Source organism: Aspergillus steynii (assembly GCF_002849105.1).
Source record: "Aspergillus steynii IBT 23096 chromosome Unknown P170scaffold_3, whole genome shotgun sequence".
Lineage (NCBI taxonomy): Eukaryota > Fungi > Ascomycota > Eurotiomycetes > Eurotiales > Aspergillaceae > Aspergillus > Aspergillus steynii.
Genome location: NW_020194400.1, coordinates 2136636 through 2155780, shown reverse-complemented (window position 1 = coordinate 2155780; position 19145 = coordinate 2136636). Strand labels below are relative to the sequence as shown.

The following is a 19145-nucleotide window of genomic DNA, read 5'->3' as shown; positions in this document are numbered from 1 at the left end:
TCTTTGGAAACAAACGGAAATGGCAGATGGAATACTGCCATTTTCCAAAAGATGGTGAATGGTGGACATATCAAACATTGTTCTCTGGGTCCTAGGGGCACATATGTCCTAATGTGCCGAACAGACCAAGGTGGTGGTATCCTGTGTACATATGAATCATATTTGGATAGACAAGGGAGAGGCATTCAGTTAACTGAACATATTCCCCTGAGTGGTCAAAGAGGATAAATAGAGAACGGCCTGAAAAAGGGGGCGAGGACAGCTTGCGGGGATTTTCAATTAACCAAGAATCGTAGGTATCATGGTGCTTTCATTATGCAGTTTTCCATAGAGACTCTAAGTAAATAAGACCATCAGACGCCCGCGCCTCTATAATGCATGTGCTTTCTTTTTCTTTTTCCTTTCTTGTTGCGAGTTATATAGAGAGGAGAATTAGTATTTTGGGGGCGCAACTCTAATGATTATGCTGCGCCATTACCCCTTCAATTCCTGCTATTTTCACGAACAGTACCACCACTTGCTCGCCACCAAACATCCCCTCCCCATCTCATCAGCCGTTCTACGGCAGCCGTTGGCGTGTCTAAGGCTGGTCTGATATCCAAGTAAAATACAGGCTCGCCCGTTGGCTCGGGAGGCCCTGAATAGTAGTCGATTACATACCGCACTTCTTTTGGGCCGGAAGGTGTTTGTCGCATAACGAACCAGTCATGTCGATCAAAAGGTGGGTTGCTCCTGTCAAAGATGTTATAAGCGGCAAAGACATAAAAGTAGAGAGGAAGAAAGGGGGGGACAAGGAATTGCCAGGGAGTCACTAACTCGAACTTCGCCGGATACAGCCATCCCAGAGCCTGTAAAACCGTTGCCTTCGGTGAAAGCTCTTGCGGACGACCCTGAAATCTAACGAGACTTGGTGGGTTGTCATTGGCAGTACCCATCAACTCTGCTTTGGCGGTATCTAGGGCAATGTTTTCCTCGCCGCGGCGACACTTCTCCCATCCTCCCATGAGACCTCCTGCGAATATGCGCTCCCATCCAACAATTTCATCCCAGGCGCCCTCGTTCAAGAAGTTATGAACAGCAACCATGGCCTCGACGGCATCTTGTGGGGTGTCGGTATGGCCTTTTCGCAGCATTGCATTATACATTTGTTGGGGGGATGGGTATTCCCAGTTTCCGGTTGCATCGCCCCTGGGGATGGAAGAGACTTCACGGTCTACCGCAAGATCAACGGTCTGGTTCGGCGCCCGGTCCTGGGAGATTGACGAAAACATGTAGTTCAAAGGGTTAAGTTTTGATAAGGTCGATTGGTGGGTATCGGAAGTAGAAGGCGCTGGGACGTCGGAGGACTTAGATTTGGGAGGGACATAAAACGGGGAGTCTGTAGAGCGGACAGGACAAGCGCCGGAGGGTTCAGGGAGCGAAGGCGCGGCCGCCGACGAAGGGGCGGGATTTGACACATGCATTGGACATCCCGGCTATAATCAACCGTCAGAAATCCAAGTCAATCTAGCCAAGTTCAACTCTACTAACAGGAGAGGCCTCCAAAGAAGGAGGGTTGGGAACAACGGGCGCCGGTTGGTGTGGCTTAGGATCTGCCCAAAACCAACCCATAGTGAGCACAGGGTGACTTTAACTAAATGCAAAGAGAGAAGATAGTGAGTAAGTAAGGCCGTAGAACCGGATTGGCTTAATGTGACAAGGAGAAGGGAGCAAATGAAGAGAGAGAGAGAGCAAAGGGAAAAAAGAAAAAAGAAAAGAAAGGCAAATGATTCGGGCCGATGACATAAGATGGCGAGTCGGGGGCCAATCAAACCCGCGGAGTTGCGGAGGTTGTACGGAGAAAGTACCTGCTACCGAAGAGCCGCCCAAGGGGAGTAGGAGCGGAGATGTACCCAGTACTCGGGAAGTACGGAGTACCTACGAAGTGATTTGAGGTGCTTAAGGTTCAGAACCTGGATTCCAGCGCATTCCCCTGTTTATGCATGTGTATGTACAGTGGAAAGTAATGTGTCGGGGCACCGAGAGGCAAGAATGAATTTCCGCCCGAAATCAATAATCGTTAAACCCGATGGAGTGTCTTGAGATTTTGTTTTTAAGGAAAAAAGAAAAGAAAGAAAAGAAAAAACGCCGTTCCCATCTCTGGACGCCTGAAGGTCTCTCCAGACCTACACTACCTGAGCCACGTTGTGAAACAAAATGAAGAAGTGGTAAAAGAGACAAGAGCGAAACATTAAAAGAAAAAAAAAAAAAAAAAAAGAAAGAAAAAAGAAAAAGAAAACATGAGTAGAAGAGGACGAGAGTTGGGGTGCGTAGAGAGGATATGGCGCTGTTCTCAAAGCTTCCGAGACAAGATATCAACCGATTAATCGTGGCAGCCAGCCAACTCAGCCCTGGACATCATTCACCAGCCGTGAGACAAGAGCATAGCCAAACAAGATCGCGAGTCCGATCCAGACTTTGTTCCGCCGAGCCCAGCTCTGGCCTGCCTCTCGTGCTACATGGCCACCCTCCATTACGGCGCCCAGTCGGGGCGCACTTCCGTTAGGGCGTCTGCGAAGAGCACTGGTTTCTGGCGAGCATTTTGTAGCGGCGGCGCCTGGTTCAGGGATCAGCTGGCCGGTGTTGGTGTCAATGCGATTGTCCTTCATCCACTTCCAGTTATCTTGGTCCAACTCGGGCCATTCCGAGCGGAATTTGAGGCCCCCGTCACCGGCTTTGACGTTGTTGAGACCCTTGGCGCTAGGGGTTACCCCCGGCGTAGAATTGACATGAGAGCCCCCGCCAGTGGAATTCCACCACCTGGATCGCGCCGCCAATACTCTCCGTTCCGCCTCCGAGGCACTGACACTGCCGGTCGTCATTTCTTCGCTAGTCATGAAGGAAAGTAATCCGATGAGAATCGTCGAAACCTCCCAGGCCGGATTGAACGACTTTGGATGGAAGTCGCTGATGCTAAGACATAGCCGAGACGACGGTTGGAACCGGCCGCTTGGGGTGTGCATACGAATCGCCGGCGGGGCAAAGGGATATTCGGGGGGGAACATCAGGGTCCCCCAATACTGGCCATTTTCGTAGGGGGTGCCGGGAGGACCGGTAAGAATGTAATGCCATCTGAAGCGCTGGTTAATCGTGAACGGAGAGCGTTCAGCATGGCAGACAGTGATGTCTCGTGTGTGCCACTTACTCGAGGATGTTCGACTCCGACGGATGCGCCACGATAAAAGGCGGGGGGTTCTTTTCGATGTTCTGGTACTCACGGGTGAGCTGTGCTTGGTTAGCCCCAGCGGTCAAGTACTATGTTTCATGTGGACTTGGGTATGCGCTGACCCTTTTGAAAGCGGCCTTTGTCGCCATGTTCCTGGATGTCTAGAACTTCCGAGGGCTAGAGTCGAAGGTGGAGCCGATTTCCGCGGGATCAGGCAGAGGACTCAGATTTCCATGAAACGGATCCAGTCAGGTCGTAAGTCGCACGGAGGAAGTAGCACGGAGTAAGGACGGAGCAGTAGATGCATCGTTGCGGGACCACGCCAGCCGCGGGCCACGTGACCGACGTCGTCCTCGCATTTGCCGCGCCGAGCGCCAATCGAGGCTCCCCCGAGATTTCCGCTGTTCGATTCTCTCGAGGTCACCCTGGCCATTGCCGCCGCCCGCAATGTCCTCTACAATCCCCGCCGAGGACGACGATGTAGGCCTCCTCCCTGCAGGCCCTGCTTTCATCCTGCTAACCCCCACGCTTTGTCCGGTGGTCCTAGATATTCGAGCGTCTCCAGCAACGCGCCGATCCGAAGGTACTAGAGGAACGGCAGGACGCCATCAATGAACGGGTCCATGCAATTTATCAGAAAGCCCAGACCCGGCTGGGAGAATTGGTGAGCCTGCATTTGGCTTTGAGCCTCTGGAAAGGATCCTTTCCAGGGAGCATCCGGTCTTATGGTGGAAAGTCCCAAGGCTGACCCGTGACATCCAGATTGACCAAAATTCCACCTTGCCATGCGCCATCTCCTCAATTCAGGTCCTTAACGCTCATCACACGCGCAGGGGCTTCCTGGAGCGTATATTTGACCCATTGCTGAGTACTCACCAAAAAAGGCCCTACACGCTCTCCGAGGCCTTACGGGAAGTCTCGGCACGCGCGGACAAACTCGGCAGATTCGGTTGGTGACCTGAAGCATCCGACGACCACCGTATCGTTTCTTAGATCTAACTTGCGCGCAGACCTCTTCCAGCAGCCCATTTCAGTGTACCTGGACCAATCACCAGAAGCCGACGCCCGGACAGGACTGTCGAGTCTCAATGTTTATGTCTCGGTGAAGGAGAAGTCGCGCGTTCTGCTCAAGACCGGAACAGACCTTGGGAACACGGAAGGCTCTGCCTACGGTAATCTGCTTTGGCGCAATGTGTTTGGTGGCGCTGAAAACCTGAATTTAAATGCGTCCCTGGGCACTAGAACAAGATCCGCTTATCAAGCCACATTTGAGACCCCCATTCTCAGCGACCCTGACTTCCGGTTTGAGATTGGTGGACTTGCCAGCTCCACCCAAAAGTCGTGGGCTAGCCATGAAGAGGTATTAAAAGGTGGTTGGGGCAAACTCCGATGGATGAGTCAGTCCGGACACCGCCACGAAGCTGGGTACAATGGCTTCTGGAGACAGGTGACAAGCCTGGCTGAAAATGCCTCCCCCACGATTCGGGCAGATGGCGGGGACAGTGTAAAGAGCAGTCTCTTCCACAGTTGGGCCAAGGACGGAAGAGATAACCCCCTTCTCCCGTCCCGCGGGTATTATGCCAAAACGTTCAACGAGCTGGCCGGACTGGGGCCATTGAAGGGCGATGTTTCTTTCTGGAAATCCGAAATTGAAACACAGGGCGCAGTCCCAATCCCGATCCCCGGCGTCAAAGGCGACAGCGGCATCTCCCTGACTGCAGGGTTCCGCGCCGGACTTCTTTACCCCCTTGGATTTGATTCCGATTCAAGGCCCCTACTGTCTCGCACCAACGATCGTTTCCTGCTTGGAGGGCCGACGGATGTTCGCGGTTTCCGTCTATGCGGTCTTGGGCCTCATGACGGGGCCGATGCTGTCGGGGGCGATGTCTATGCCGCAGGAAGTGCCAACTTACTCCTTCCGCTCCCTCGCGTTGGCGCCGAAAAGCCCCTGCGCCTGCAGGCATTCGTGAACGGTGGCCGGTTGTTGCCTCTACGCACTGCTCAGAAGACCACGCCCAGCACGGATGCAGAGGTGGCCAACGCCATGACGTCGACAATCTCCGAGCTGGGGAATGGCCTTCCCAGCATCGCCGCGGGAGTTGGACTTGTGTACGCCCATTCGGTTGCCAGGTTTGAGCTGAACTTCTCCCTGCCCTTGGTTTTACGGAAAGGCGAAGAAGGAAGGAAGGGGTTGCAGCTGGGGATTGGCATTAGTTTCCTGTAGATGGTCCTCCGGTCGTAGGAATAGTTGAACTAATAGATGCCTTGTTTTTGTGGTTGACGACGATGACTCAGCCTGCGTATCCGTCGGAATACAGTCCACGTACGGGAAGTAAGGTACATTACATATATTACACATGTACAATACAGCGGCGGATACCGTACGGGAACGCCACGGGACGGGATCTCACCGCCGTCAGGTCGCCCATCGCGAACTTCCCATGTTGCCAGTTCAACAACTTCCCCTGTTCGGCCCTTTCGCCTCCTCATTTTTTTTTTCGCTGTATACACGTCGATCGTCCCGGCCGCCATGGCCCAATACTATCCGCAGCAGCAGCCCTACGGCGCCCAGGCCTCCGCGCAAAACCTCCAGTTCTACCCTTCCTCCTACTCTTCGGTTTCGGGCCATACCACACCATCACAGGCATCCTATGGCGGCTTTGGTGCCGCCCCGAATCCAGGTGCGCCGGCATACCCCATGGGAGGAGTCGGCAGTGGGTATGGTGGCTTTGCGTCTCCGGCTGCTGGGGTCAGTGGGAGGATGGGCGAACAGAGTGGGCTGCGAACTGGCTGGTTGGCTGCGTTTGGGACGGAGGGATATGACGGCGAGCCACCGTTGCTAGAAGAGCTGGGGGTGAATTTCGAACACATTAGAACCAAGGTTAGCTCTCGGCCGCGCCGGTGGGTGAAAGACAAGCCAGCTGACTTGATAATTGCGCCTCAGACCTTGACCGTGCTTAATCCTTTTGCCCGCATCGATCAGCACCTCATGGACGACAGCGATCTCTATGGCGCGCTGCTCTATATCGTCCTCTACGGAACGTTCCTTCTTCTCTCCGGCAAGGTATTCTACGGCTATATCTACGGCGTGGCCGTCTTCGGGACCGTTGCCTTGCATCTAATCCTTAGCCTGATGTCACCGGCCCTCGACACCGTGCACACTCCCAATGCCGCCCACCCTACCAACTACGACCCTCATCATAAGCCCACCCTGTCCGACGCCTCGGCTGCCGGTCACTTCTCCGCCACCCTTACTTTCCCTCGCTCGGCCAGTGTGCTGGGCTACTGCTTCCTGCCGCTGGTTCTGACCAGCTTGGTCGGAATCCTCATCCCTATGGACACCATGTTTGGGTACCTGTTAACGACGGCAGCCGTGGGCTGGTGTACCTTCAGCTCCTCGGGAATGTTTTGCGCCGTCGCACGCATGCGGGGGATGAGGGGTCTCGTTGCATATCCGCTGGCGCTCTTCTATGTTGTTTTTGGTATTATGGGCATCTTTTCTTCACGAGGGAGTGGAACTCTGGCCGCCAAGACAGGTGCTGCTTGATGAATTCCACGCGTCGTTGACACTTCCAACAACACATGACTAGGCGGCCTAGTCGGCCCACTCCATACCGTCGCGCTCTGCCAGGCTCAGTACGAGAATTTATCATGAACGAGGCCCCAAGTGGCTAGAAAATGTATGGCCAGCGGTTTAAAGTCTAGATCTAAAAGCTCGCCACGACGAGTCCAAGTGACGGGCCAGGCGTGGGACAATCATAATCAAGTCCATCCATTTCCAATGTCTATTCAGCTCGTTGTCATTAAGAACATCCTTGCTTAGATTCTGTCCTGATTTGGCCGGGGTCACATCGCAGAGCAATTAGCTACCGGTTGACTGCTCACGTCAGAGCGCCAGATCCCTCACCCTGAGCAGGAGCCCAGTTCTCTAACCACTCCGGCGCCTTGTCCGTATTGCCCGCTGTGGCTTCGACCGCGGCAATGCACCATGCCAAATCGTACGTTTTCCCGCCATTCACCGTGCATTCCGTGGCCAGCATTTCCGCCTGCACGCGCCGCTGTTGGCCGACTTGGTCGGTGCAAAAATAGAAAGGCACGATATTCGGTCTGCCCTTCTGCAAACCAATGGCTTCAACTAAGGGTCGTACCGTGGCCAAGACAGTTGCCGCGGAAGGAGCATGGGGTTGAGGGTCATTGCTACGATCAGACGCGGAAGATTGCTTAGCCTGCCTCCCATTCTTGCAATACTCATTCCGACACCAAGATTTCCCGCACCCTGACATCATCTGAGAAAGATATCGACGTTCAATCCGGCGCTGTAGCGCCTTCCCCTCGGGGTCGTACATGTCCACGTAGAGGGGCCCAAAACAGATGCTGCAGAGGCCCAAGGTGTCGGTTCCCGAGGTAGCTGCAGCCTGCGCACTGCGACGGTCAACGGTCCGCCCACAATTCTGGTTCATACAGATGCAAGGGGGTGGCCGGGATACCCGCTCCAAGTCATGATGACGCAGGTGCGTCCTCATGTCTCGCAGACGAACGATCTTATTGCAAAGGTGGCATTCGGTCGTCCGCCCGCCATCTATCAGCTCGTGGGGGGTGAGCCCAGAAACCAAGACTTCCGGATCATGCATCTCCGGGTCTGAGTCGCCTTTTTGGGGGACCACGAGGTGACAGAACCGGCATAGAATCGGTTTCCCTGGGCAGTCCGTGGTGCGATGCTGAGCAAGCCGTGGCAGCCCGTCCTCCTCGAGCCCACAAGCACGGCAGCTCCAGTTGGTGTGAAAGATAGCTTCATGTCTTTGCTTGCTCGGCAAATCATTGCCATGAAACTCATCGCGATCGCAATGCCAGTGGTTTTGCCAGTCTAGTGACCTTCTCTGGAATACACTGTGGCAGCGAGAGCAAAATACGTTGTTCCGAAGACAGAAGTTCTCGTGCAGTATCAAAGACCGTTGGGGCACCCACTGGTGACAATTCTTGCATTGCACGTCCTCTAGATCATGCGACGCTGGGGCGTCTTCTGGACGTGTCTCATCATCGGCCGGAGAACTACCTGCCACGCGCAGACTAAAACGCAACGGCACGGATTGCTCGGTCGCCTTCTCATGCGATGTTGCCGGATGGGTAGTGAAGGCTAATACCGATATGTACAAAGCCTCTGCTCCCTCAAGCGCTGTGTTTGTCGGCTGGATTCTGATTCGCTTTGACGGTCTACCTGAAAAATCACTAAAGACGTGCTCGTCTCCCCTTGGACGATTCCGCTGCCGAGGGGAAAACGGACTGATCAACGGATAGGCATCTGCATGGTCTACACTCTCCACATCGAGTTCGACCTCTATGGGACAGTCCCGGCTCCAGCTGTGGAGTTCATAGTCCACGTATTCACCTGGGATTACTTTTCCAGCGACAGACTCTCCGGGTGCAAGTGCTCCGCCGATCGAAGAACCTGCTTGAGTCCCAGGCGCACGGGAAGCTTTCTCCAGTCGTTGTCGCAACGTTTCCTTGGCCTGGTCTTCGGACAGAGCCACAATATCGACTTCAAGGTCCGTGTCGACAACGCATATTCCGTCGCCATCGGGTTCCACCTTGTCGACCAAGAACCTGAAAGAGTCATCGCGACCGCCCGACACCATCAGAAGCTCGCCGGTCGTTAAGGTAGTGTAATTATCGCGCAGGTGACGCTCGAGCAGGGCCTTCCAATCCTCTGGATCATAGCCTGCTTCTAGGGGCCGCAAGCGGACGTAGGTGCCTTTGGGCAGCTGTTTCGCGTGGACTGTGACCATAGAGCGGGGCGGTTCAGTCGCCGGGCTGCTCGCAACGGGTGAGGACGAGGACCCTGGTACATGGTGATCGCTACTTTGCATCGAGGATTCGTTCTCGATTTCAAGAGCAGCACGGAGGAAAGCGCTCAGGCCAATTTCATTTTCTTCGGCAGAGAACTCCCGGATTCCGGCATACATCGCACGGCCATTTTGCGGGTTAACGACGCGAAACGTAAGCGGTTGGGGTAGTCGATGCTGGCGGCCCACCGCTTGCTCGCGCACTCTAGACTCAGCAGCGAAGGTATGAGGGTTGAGCGGATCGAAGGCAGTGGTGTACGAACGAGGAGGGCCCTGAGAGCTCACCTCCTGGAGTGGAGCAGCAGCCAGGAGCTGTTCCAGGGCAGATTGGGGCAGGATGATCTTATCTCCGGGCAGCTTGGGCGTGCGTTGGGGCGGGGTGACGTTGAATTTCGACGACCAGCGCAAAGGCTCTGGTGTCACAGCCATGATCTTCTCTCCTCTGGTGAGAATGACGCCAGCGAAGTTGGGTAAAGGAAGATCATGTGGAAGCGCATCTCCCTTCGAATAAATAATGAAAAGACTGGCGATGTCTGTGGAGAGATCGAGTGGAGGAAGCACGACGGCCGTTCTGGAAGCTACGGACGGGCGATTTGTCATCCAGCGGCAGGTCACGGGGACGAGGAAAGATTCCGGCGACCGAAGTAGAGAATTATATAGTAGTGTATAAATATAATACAGACGATTCAATGAATCGGGCCCTTCCCCTTTCAACAGATCTCTCTCATTCGATGGCGTGTACTTGTGTTGCACCAGTCACACTAGACAGACGAGCCCGTTAACTTTGGACCGGGGGTTCGGCAGACAGCGCTCATATGCTTACCATGGTTGCAGAACATCCCTCATTGTGTTCAATACAATAGTCGCCTCGGCAGTTCTGGCACATCCGTTGGCAGTCCACCTTGCACGCCGCGCACTGGAGGATTTATCAGTCTAAGATTGGCCGCTATCTCCGTGTGCTGCTACTTACGGTCGGTCCACACTCCCAGCAATCCTTGCTCACGCCGGGCCCGATCCTCTGCAAGATCAAGATTAAGGTCAGTATCACCCAGAGTCTGAGGGAGTGGTAGGCACATAGTGGTACATACTCTTGGTTCCTGGGACGAGTCGGCGCCGCGATTGTTGTCTCGGCCGCGCACTGCCGTTTGATGCGGAGACAAGTTACTCCTCACACGTTCAGGATGCGGTAGACAGCTGGTGCAGAACCACTTGTTGCAGCGATGACACCATCGATCATTCAAACAGCCCGCACAGCGGACAATCATAGCGGGGTGTTCATGCGGGAACAGCGCAGGGCGCTTTGCCACCGCAATCGAGGATGAATGAAGCGGAGGAGGGGTGAGCAGAGGGAATTGCTCGGGCGGGGATCGTCCCCAGATTGATGGGCCTTCGGGCGATGTATGGCAGCCGTCGCATCCATCGGGGCCTAGGGCAACGGTGGCAATTGCCGGTCCCAGGACGAGTCGATTGTCTCTCTGAGGTTCACCTTGGGACCCGGTCGACGGCGTGGAGAGCTCGACATCGTGCCGAGGTCCTCGACACAGCACCGCATCAAAAGCGATAACTCCCTCGCATCTCTGAATCGTCTGAGCCCAGCCATCCTCGATGCTTCGCTGGAACAGTCTTCCGGACGGACGGTACCACGCATTCTGGCAACACTGCGGACCCCCCGGTTGCTGGTCGTGGGGCGAGACGGGGTTTTTTGCAGCCGTTGCGCCACAAGGCGCTTGGCCAGCGCATCGTGAGCCCCACCAATCACGATACCTGCTCCGCACCATGGCCCGAGCATGATTCATGGGGGTGAAATGGTAGATGCCCTTAATGCGCGGGGCTCCCCGGGGCCGAGAGGGTCTGACGGCGTATTGAAGCACTTGCATTAACTTGCGCTCGTTTAGGTGGCGACAGTCTCTTATGGACAGAATGCGGACGTGGAAGCGCTCGTTCAGGATAATCTCGGCCACCAAATCGGCAGGGACCGCGAGACCATCCAGAACCAAGGTGCGCACATCTTGCAAAATCGACCGGCGCTCCAGGTTTGCAAAAACATGCCTCAAAGAAGCCGAGTAAAAGTCATCCTCGGTCAAGCCATCGTCCGCGTGCCCACTTCTGTGAAATTCCGAGTCAATTGCGTCTTTGGCAGGAGGGTGGGCGCCGCGGGAATGGGACAGGTTGAGGTGGCGGAACACGTAGGGCGTCTCGAGGATAGTGGCTTGAAGGAAACGTGAAGTCGATGCCAGAGCGAACAGGGACGAGGCCGAAAGGTAGGGTGCCATATGATCGAGAATCAGACTGTTGGACAAAACATCGACTAGCGAAGTTCGTCTGCGGGGGGCTACAGATATGGTGTTGAACCCTTGGGCGCAGGGCTCCTGACTTGCAGCATCATCCTCATCTGGCGACACTTCTCGAACGACCGGAACCAATCCGACTTCCTTCGGTGACAATCGACGAGAGCCGTAGAAGAACTCGGGGGGCCGACCGATGAGATTCTGACGATAGGCCGCCACGGCGCCTACGGCGATTTCATCTCCTTGCACCAATACGGGGGTGGGATTTGGCTGGATGTCCTTTAGGGCGGCCCTTGCCTTGGCCAGCTCGGTCTCTAGGAGATTAATGGTGGACTGTAGAACCACGGGCATAGCTTTGATGTCACCGGAGTCAATGGTGGTTGCCACAGAAGACCACAGCTCACCCCCGGATGTGGGCATAGTAGGCTATCCTCAGAGACAGAAGGGGAGGGGGGTGTAGTGAATAGAACAAGAAGGGAAACACGGTAGCTCTGGAGGAGTACAAGCAGCTCGATGATGGGAGGGAAAGAAAGTATTGGACTGGAGGAAGCAGAGAGAGATCGAGTCTGCCTTATATAATAACCAGGGGAGGGAGGATTGAAGGAAGCTACTCCGTAATAATCAGGAAGGAAGGCCAGCCGACAAGACTAAGGAGGGCATGCATATGTAGGACGTACGGGGGTACTACTGAAGTACTAGGCTGGGACGGTTAAAAGGAACAAAGAGATACTACTCCGTGATCGTCCCAAGTGGGACCCGCGGGAACGACCAAAAGAGCAAGTCCGGGGGGGGGTTCTAGAAAGTCGGTGGAAGATGTCTGGCACGGAGGACGGCGTATATTATCTCCTGATGCCTCCTGCGTAACTGCCAGTTCATCCGCGCAAGGATCGCAGGTCATCGGATCTGGCGGCCCCACCGGAGCCGAGACGCCGGAAAAGATCCGCGGGTCACGCGCCCCGTCAAACTTCGTGCCACGACGCGGGAGATCCTTCCCTTTTCTGCGTTCTTTCCTCCTTCCCCGATTGGACGGACTCGGCCGGTGTTATCTACTCCGTAACGACTGACTCATCTTCCCTGTTGGATCATGTGGTCCCCAATGGGGAGCGTTGGGTCTACAACTACTACTACTACTACTACTACTACTACTACTACTACTACTACTACTACTTCCTCCGTACGCGACGCAGAAATTCCTGGATGCGGGACTTTCCCGGTGGTATTCACCCAGAGCCAACCATTGGTATTGATTGCACGCTGCTTCTTCGTTCGCAATCGACATTCCTCAAATGCCTATCTACTTGAAAAGTTTGGAAACCGCCACCTCCTTGTCATCATGCTTGTTGAGAATCTTGGCGGTTGCCAGGTCGAAATCCTCTTGCGTAACATGCACGCGTCGTTCCCGGAGAGCATACATGCCCGCCTCGGTGCAAACGCCCTTCAATTCCGCTCCAGAGCATCCGTTCATTTTTTCCGCAATCTTCGTGAGATTTATACCCCGTGTCAGGTTCATCGATCGGGAGTGGATCCGTAGGATATCCGCACGAGCTTCCACCCTGTTTTGCCACGAACGAGAGTCAGCAACCTGCAGCGACGGATTGAGCAAAGGTTGGGGGGGTGGGGTGGACGTACGACGGAGGGGGGAACTCAATCTTCCGGTCAATCCGTCCCGGACGTAGCAAGGCCGGGTCAAGAATATCAAGTCGATTGGTAGCCATGACGATCTTGATGTTTTTCGTAGGCTCGAATCCATCCAGCTGGTTGAGAAGCTCCAGCATGGTACGTTGCACCTCTGAATCACCGGATCCTGCCGAGTCTATGCGGCTGGAGCCGATACTATCAATTTCATCCATGAAGATGATACTAGGGGCATGCTCCCGAGCCATCACGAACAACTCTCGCACCATACGGCTACCTTCACCAATGTACTTCTGTACAAGCTCTGATCCACTCACTCGAATGAATCGGCAATCCGTATGATGGGCGACGGCCCGGGCAAGCAGCGTTTTACCAGTTCCTGGCGGTCCGTATAGAAGAACACCTTTGGGCTGAGCAATGCCAAGGGACTCGAATAACTCGGGGTGCTTAAGACCAAGCTCGATGACCTCCTTGATTTCCTTGATTTGCTGGTCCAAACCACCGATCATATCATAGGTGCTGTCGGGGACCTTCTCGACCATCATGAGTGACACCAGCGGGTCGACGGATGAAGGTAGCATTTTCTCTAGCTTATAAGAATCAGACAGCAGGGCGACGCGCTTGCCGACGGTCAGCTTCCCGATATCGACACCATCGGCAATATCCACGACTAGCATCGAGCGGAAGGAGTCAGCAACGATGGGGTGTTTGTGGGGTTCAAATCGGCTGGGACACTATAAGAACGAACCGTATTTTCCTTCCGGGTGAACCTTGACCAGGACTTTCTTGGTGCTCATCACCTTCACCACCTCACCCACGTATGAACCAGGCTGTTGAAGCAGGCCCAGCTCCTCACGGAGTAGGCGCACCCTAGAGTTATAGTCATTGCGTTGCGCTTCCAGTCTTCGCAAAACAGCTTGTCCTTGAATAATCTCGAGCTTCATGCCCTCAATTTTATTGCGGTAATAGTTGTCGAGCGCCATGATGGACAGCTGACGGTGAGGCTCCTGGGAACTCCACCAGGGGTTATCCAGAACTTTGGAAGTGACTGGACCCTAGAGCGAATTGATGGTATGAGCCGCGTACAAATTATAGGGGCGGATGGGGGGGGGGGGGGGGGGGGGGCGCAGGATATTGTTGAGGCTGATGTGAAGGTTAGAGGGTGAGGAACTGAGGTCGTGTCAAGGTAGAAAGAACCAACTACGTAGGGTCGGAGAGCTGACCAGAAAGCAACCGACATCAGCCACTTCTGCACCGCCTCCTAGTTTCTAAGGCATCCGTATTATACCTTACGGTACCTAGGTATGGAGGAGGTACCTCGGGTGGCAGGAAGTTACCGTCAGACTCCAGTTTACGGTACGTACCTAGGTACTGTATGTATGTATGTACTAGGTATTTAATACCTAAGGTAGGTCCCTAAGGTGAGGTATCCACCTAAGCACCCGGACGTAACATTCGCTGCCTGGGTAACTTACCTATCTACCTCCCGCAGGTACATACATACACAGTAGCTATCTGACGGAAAGTTACTTGCTTACCTCCTTCCTCTTCCTTTCTTGACTCCTACAACTACTAAGGTACTTCCTCCCGATTTTCTCAACCTCGGATTTCAGTGACACTGGCATATGAGACATCTGTGTCTAGTCCATATTCAATCCTGTCCTTATCATAGATGATTTCACAGTAATTATTTCTTTTTCTCATCGCTCCAATATTCCACGAGGTCTGAGACCTCAGCTGACTGCGGGGACCGAGACCCAGGTATCTCATGATCTAATTACTACTACCACTAGCTACATATATAGATCTTGCGAATTTTGTCCCCCTCTTTCCTACTCGATCGACAATTCTCTTCGCTTCGTTTTCGTCATATTGAAGAAGGTTGTCCAAATCCTTGAACATCTGGAAGGTCCATTACAACATGTAATTGGGACCTGCGTCAACCAAAACCCATCTCTGTTTCGAGTGCAGGCCACTTTTTCTTTTTCCCCCTCTCTTTTCTAAGGGAGGAGAAGAGAAATAGAAACCGAAAACCGAACCCAAAAAAGAACAAAAAAATTTTATTAAAAAAAGGGGGGGGAGAAAAGACAAGTTCCGTCCATCAATATCTTAGACCTTCTTAATTTTTTCCAGCCTCCTCTCTCCGGAAATACACGTCCGGCGACCGAACAGGAACAGAAAGCATTGACCGAAGGAGAAACCGGAGTCTAGTCAGATTCAATGGACAGTAGACAGGGAGACCGTGGGCTGTCGCGTCCCTCGCAAAGCGAAAACCGATCATATCTCGTCTCGAGCGCCGAGGGCGATGACATGTCATCGGGGACTGTTCGTCAGTCCAGAATGACTGCACAAACTAGAAGAAGCTATGGTGTGACCCCATGTCCTACTGAGAATGACGCGAAGGGATGACTTACGAGGTTTGCTTTGTGCAGGTACTATAGATCCCACTAATAGAACGGGTTCTGGATCGCGCCCAGACGAAACCCTCCCAGAGTCCTCAAGTCGCGCTCCTACGTCTCAATCACCATCCGCCGGAACTTTTCACGCCGACAAACCAAGGAAGCCACCCGTCACCCGCCGCATGTCTTCGAAGCGCCAGGTCCCTCATAAAGGACAAGAGTTCTCTACGGAGGATGATGTTCAAGAAGTTGAAGAAGACATAGCCATGCAACAAGCAACCCACCCTCAACCTTCGCCGAGAGCTCGTCCTTTAAGAAAGCAAAATTCGACCATCCGACGGAGGGCCAATCCTCGAGTCACCCCGTTGACACGAGCAGAAGCAGATTCTGACAACGATAGAGACGACCAGCTAGGTTTGCCGGGATCGAGTCTCGAGCAAAGTGGTACGGATAATTTCTCTCGGCAGCCAGACCTCGACTTTCAAATCAGTGGTGGTAGTGGTGGTGATGATGGTGGTGGTGGCGGTGATGATGATGATGGTGACGACCACAACGACAACGACGACCACAACGATGGCGACGACGACGATGTCAGCAACAGCGAAGAGACTGGCAAAGACAACGGCGAAGACGATGACGCCGAGGCGACCAGTGATGCTGAAAGCTTTACGCTAAAGGATCGTCAACAGGCTATCAACGAAACCCATCCTTTTGGAATCCGGATTTGGAAACCCGCCTTGTACAAAAAAAGCCGCTCAGTTGAAAAGACCGCAGAAGGCGATATCCACTCGTCTCCGGGCGGTCGTGTAGGAAACTTGCTTCTCCTAACCAACTTGTTATGGACTGTGTTCTTTGGGTGGTGGCTCGCCCTGGCAGCTCTTACAGGTGCTGTCGCATGCTTTATCTTCGCTTATTCCTCCAGTGCCGTGGAATACGGGCGAGTCTTTTCGGGGCTTTCTTGGTATCTTCTATATCCGTTCGGTTCCTTTGTACGGCTAGATACCGATGAGAACTACGCGGAGGAAGATGAAGGTGAAGGCCGCAGCATCAGTGAGTATGAGCAATGGCAGAATGGTGACTTGGAGCATGGCAGGTTATTTTTTGGTCCTCGCCGCAACCAATCTTTGGTGGGGAGGAGAAGAAACAGCGTCGATTCCTCCAGCGAACAAGATAGCCTTCTGGGACGAGCTCGTCGGGGCAGTTCTCAAGACAGCCCCCTAGGCCATTCTAAGCGACGTTTATTTGGCCGAGGAGAGTGGACTTTGGGACGCGTTGTCTTCTTCGTCTTCTTTTATTTTCTCGTGGGACCGCTGATGCTCCTGGTGTCGCTCCTATGCTGGCTCCTTGTCTTCTGGATTCCCATGGGACGTGTAACCATCATCTTGTTTGACCACCTTCGCCGCCATCCGCTAGCCCTGTCGTACCATTCTGATTCATCGTCTACGAGACACGGCCCCGGATCCGCTTCGTCCGTCTTGTTATGCACCTACCGCGCTGCTGGTTTGAGATATTGGAAATACACCGTGGGCGGCACTAACATCTTTTTGATCAACCTTCTTGGTGTCGTCTTATTTGTCATTGTTGATTACTTTCTTCTCTTCAAAACCCTGGGTTTCCAAGGTTTGTTAACGCATCCTGGCCTGATCTTTGCCCTTGCCCTTGTTTCCATCATCCCTTTGGCCTACTTTATCGGCCAAGCTGTTGCCTCCATATCGGCACAGTCATCCATGGGCATGGGTGCGGCCGTCAACGCATTTTTCTCCACCGTGGTTGAGGTTTACCTTTATTGCGTAGCCTTGACCGAGGGAAAGGGCCAGCTTGTCGAGGGCAGCATCATCGGCAGTATCTTTGCGGGTGTCCTCTTTCTTCCCGGGCTGTCCATGTGCTTCGGTGCGATCAAGCGCAAAACCCAACGCTTCAATGTCAAGTCGGCTGGAGTAACTTCCACCATGCTAATGTTTGCTGTGATTGCTGCATTTGGACCCACGCTTTTCTACCAGATATATGGCAGTGTAAGTGTCAACATACCTACCTTGACTGCGCTGGATGCTAATGATCTATTAGCATGAACTCAATTGTCGTCCGTGCCTTGTCGGTGCGGAATCTGGCAGCAGTGATTGCCGCCGTTGCTACTTTTCCCAAATTCCGGCCGTCAATGATAGTTTTTTCCGAAAGGCGGTGCAGCCTTATTCGTGGTTTGCAGCGCTGTTTCTGTTTCTATCATATATCATTGGCCTGTGGTTTACATTGAGGACCCATGCGGCTCTTATTTGGGCTACAGAGGCCGAGGAAAAGAAGGCCGTGGCGCTCGCTCAAGAGCAGACGCCTTATGGACCAAGACATCTTCTCTTTCACAACGGGTCATCGGGGCTTCCCAGTGGGAGCACCGGGCCGAAAGGCTCTGTGCGCGACTCTCAGCTTTACAAGCGGATCTTAGGACAGTCCCTAAGACATGTCGGCCTGTCAGATGTTGCAGCCGAATCTGCGACAGAACACTCCGAGCCTAGCGTGAGGCGTAACAAGGGAACCCCCCATCTCGTTCCGCCTCGTTCGCAGGATGATGAAGATTATGACTCGGGGTTCAAGAACTTCGGAGTATTATCTAGCAAGGACAACGAGCATTTAGTGCGCCAAGTAACAGAGGTAGCAGCAACTGCGGCTGCTGTTGCTGCGCGAGATGTCGCTCGAACTCGGAAACCGTCCGTCCAGCATCCACCGCCTCGTCAAGGCAGCAAAGGCTCTGCAGACCCTGTAAAGGCCGTGCTAGAGGAACACGACGATATCGGACTCGAACATGGCCACACCAGTGGCGGACATGACGCGCCTAACTGGAGCAGGGCCAGAAGCTCCATAATTCTTCTGGTAGCCACAATTCTCTACGCAGTAATTGCAGAAATTCTTGTCAACACCGTTGATGTGGTGCTTGAGAGTGTCGATATTGACGAGAAGTTCCTTGGCATCACTCTCTTTGCTCTGGTGCCCAACACTACCGAATTCTTGGTATGTTTACCCTTCGCCTGATGTAGCTGTACATGACTCATACGATGTGGCAGAATGCTATTTCCTTCGCCATGCACGGAAACATCGCGTTGTCCATGGAGATTGGCTCTGCGTATGTGCTGCAGGTTTGCCTTTTGCAAATCCCTGCCCTCGTGCTCTTCAGCGCCATTTATGCTCAATTAATAGAGCCCGCAGAACTACTTTCACGGTCTTTCAAGTGAGTGAAATTTCGTAGTTCTTGGTTCCCCTCTAGCCCCAGCCAAGAAACCCCGACTCCTTGGTTGGTGAGATGAATTGGAAGAAGCTAACATCTTTGTAGCCTCATATTCCCTCAGTGGGATATGATCTCGGTCATTCTTTGTGTTTTCCTTCTATCATACGTACATGGAGAAGGGAAGAGCAACTACTTCAAAGGTTCTATTCTTGTCTTGACGTATCTGGTCGTCGTGATCGGCTTCTATCTTTCTGGGTACAGCAACATGGACACCATGGGTATTGATCGCTTCGATACCTTGGCGCTTGGGTCTGAAAACTCCGAAAAATTCTACACTATCGGCAGGTCAAGAAGCGGCCCCGCTTATTAGTCAACTGATGTTAAGAGTACGCTACGAAACCATGGTAGGGCGAGGGAGGGCAGAGCGGTACTTGGGGGAATATCCAACCCCATCGGGCTCTTGGTATATTCGCCTCCATCGCGCTTCGTTCGGGTTTAAAAAAATTTTTGAGCCGATGGATGTGTCATTTGGGAAGATCTTTAGCTTACTGTTGGAAATAATCA

At 53.5% G+C, this 19145-nt stretch overlaps 6 protein-coding genes across 6 annotated transcripts; 2 read left to right on the top strand and 4 right to left on the bottom strand.

The window, feature by feature from the left end:
* Positions 1–302: 302 nt before the first annotated feature.
* Positions 303–1715, bottom strand: P170DRAFT_435733 (holocytochrome c synthase CYC3). Its single transcript, XM_024849008.1, has 3 exons — positions 1531–1715; positions 817–1475; positions 303–732 (listed from the first exon to the last, which is right to left on the bottom strand). Exons 1-3 carry the CDS (start codon positions 1609–1611, stop codon positions 483–485), a joined length of 990 nt encoding a protein of 329 aa, XP_024705838.1. The 5' UTR covers positions 1612–1715; the 3' UTR covers positions 303–482.
* A 574-nt stretch (positions 1716–2289) lies between these two features.
* Positions 2290–3465, bottom strand: P170DRAFT_435731 (ubiquitin-conjugating enzyme E2). The gene is made up of 3 exons (XM_024849007.1): positions 3328–3465; positions 3185–3264; positions 2290–3111 (listed from the first exon to the last, which is right to left on the bottom strand). The coding sequence occupies exons 1-3, from the start codon at positions 3352–3354 to the stop codon at positions 2385–2387; spliced, it is 834 nt and encodes a 277-aa protein (XP_024705837.1). The 5' UTR covers positions 3355–3465; the 3' UTR covers positions 2290–2384.
* Positions 3466–3608: 143 nt separating this feature from the next.
* P170DRAFT_455033 (Yip1-domain-containing protein) lies at positions 3609–6752 on the top strand (the record flags this gene model as incomplete). The annotated part of the gene is made up of 7 exons (XM_024851495.1): positions 3609–3685; positions 3753–3869; positions 3968–4154; positions 4216–5418; positions 5524–5528; positions 5757–6086; positions 6150–6752. The coding sequence occupies exons 1-7, from the start codon at positions 3653–3655 to the stop codon at positions 6750–6752; spliced, it is 2478 nt and encodes an 825-aa protein (XP_024705836.1). The 5' UTR covers positions 3609–3652.
* A 3003-nt stretch (positions 6753–9755) lies between these two features.
* On the bottom strand, positions 9756–11753 carry P170DRAFT_356261 (uncharacterized protein; the record flags this gene model as incomplete). Its single annotated transcript, XM_024844137.1, has 4 exons — positions 9756–9806; positions 9869–9961; positions 10016–10061; positions 10150–11753. The coding sequence occupies 4 exons, from the start codon at positions 11751–11753 to the stop codon at positions 9756–9758; spliced, it is 1794 nt and encodes a 597-aa protein (XP_024705835.1).
* A 773-nt stretch (positions 11754–12526) lies between these two features.
* Positions 12527–14076, bottom strand: P170DRAFT_435726 (proteasome regulatory particle base subunit RPT6). The gene is made up of 3 exons (XM_024849006.1): positions 13717–14076; positions 12963–13638; positions 12527–12886 (listed from the first exon to the last, which is right to left on the bottom strand). The coding sequence occupies exons 1-3, from the start codon at positions 13949–13951 to the stop codon at positions 12628–12630; spliced, it is 1170 nt and encodes a 389-aa protein (XP_024705834.1). The 5' UTR covers positions 13952–14076; the 3' UTR covers positions 12527–12627.
* A 1473-nt stretch (positions 14077–15549) lies between these two features.
* P170DRAFT_474091 (calcium/hydrogen antiporter) lies at positions 15550–18951 on the top strand (the record flags this gene model as incomplete). Its single annotated transcript, XM_024853102.1, has 4 exons — positions 15550–17379; positions 17432–18367; positions 18421–18584; positions 18687–18951. 4 exons carry the CDS (start codon positions 15550–15552, stop codon positions 18949–18951), a joined length of 3195 nt encoding a protein of 1064 aa, XP_024705833.1.
* Between the last annotated feature and the right edge of the window lie 194 nt (positions 18952–19145).

Bases quoted from the DNA above. Each gene is read 5' to 3' on its own strand.
- P170DRAFT_435733 (XM_024849008.1), bottom strand. From the start codon at position 1,611: ATGGGTTGGTTTTGGGCAGATCCTAAGCCACACCAACCGGCGCCCGTT. The intron at 1,476-1,530 runs GTTAGTAGAGTT...GGTTGATTATAG, and splicing joins CTTCTTTGGAGGCCTCTCCT to CCGGGATGTCCAATGCATGT. The intron at 733-816 runs GTTAGTGACTCC...CATCTTTGACAG, and splicing joins CTGTATCCGGCGAAGTTCGA to GAGCAACCCACCTTTTGATC.
- P170DRAFT_435731 (XM_024849007.1), bottom strand. From the start codon at position 3,354: ATGGCGACAAAGGCCGCTTTCAAAAGG. The intron at 3,265-3,327 runs GTCAGCGCATAC...AACCAAGCACAG, and splicing joins CAAAGGCCGCTTTCAAAAGG to CTCACCCGTGAGTACCAGAA. The intron at 3,112-3,184 runs GTAAGTGGCACA...CCAGCGCTTCAG, and splicing joins TCGGAGTCGAACATCCTCGA to ATGGCATTACATTCTTACCG.
- P170DRAFT_435726 (XM_024849006.1), bottom strand. From the start codon at position 13,951: ATGGCGCTCGACAACTATTACCGCAATAAAATTGAGGGCATGAAGCTC. The intron at 13,639-13,716 runs GTTCGTTCTTAT...GCTCGATGCTAG, and splicing joins TCACCCGGAAGGAAAATACG to TCGTGGATATTGCCGATGGT. The intron at 12,887-12,962 runs GTACGTCCACCC...GTGGCAAAACAG, and splicing joins ATTGAGTTCCCCCCTCCGTC to GGTGGAAGCTCGTGCGGATA.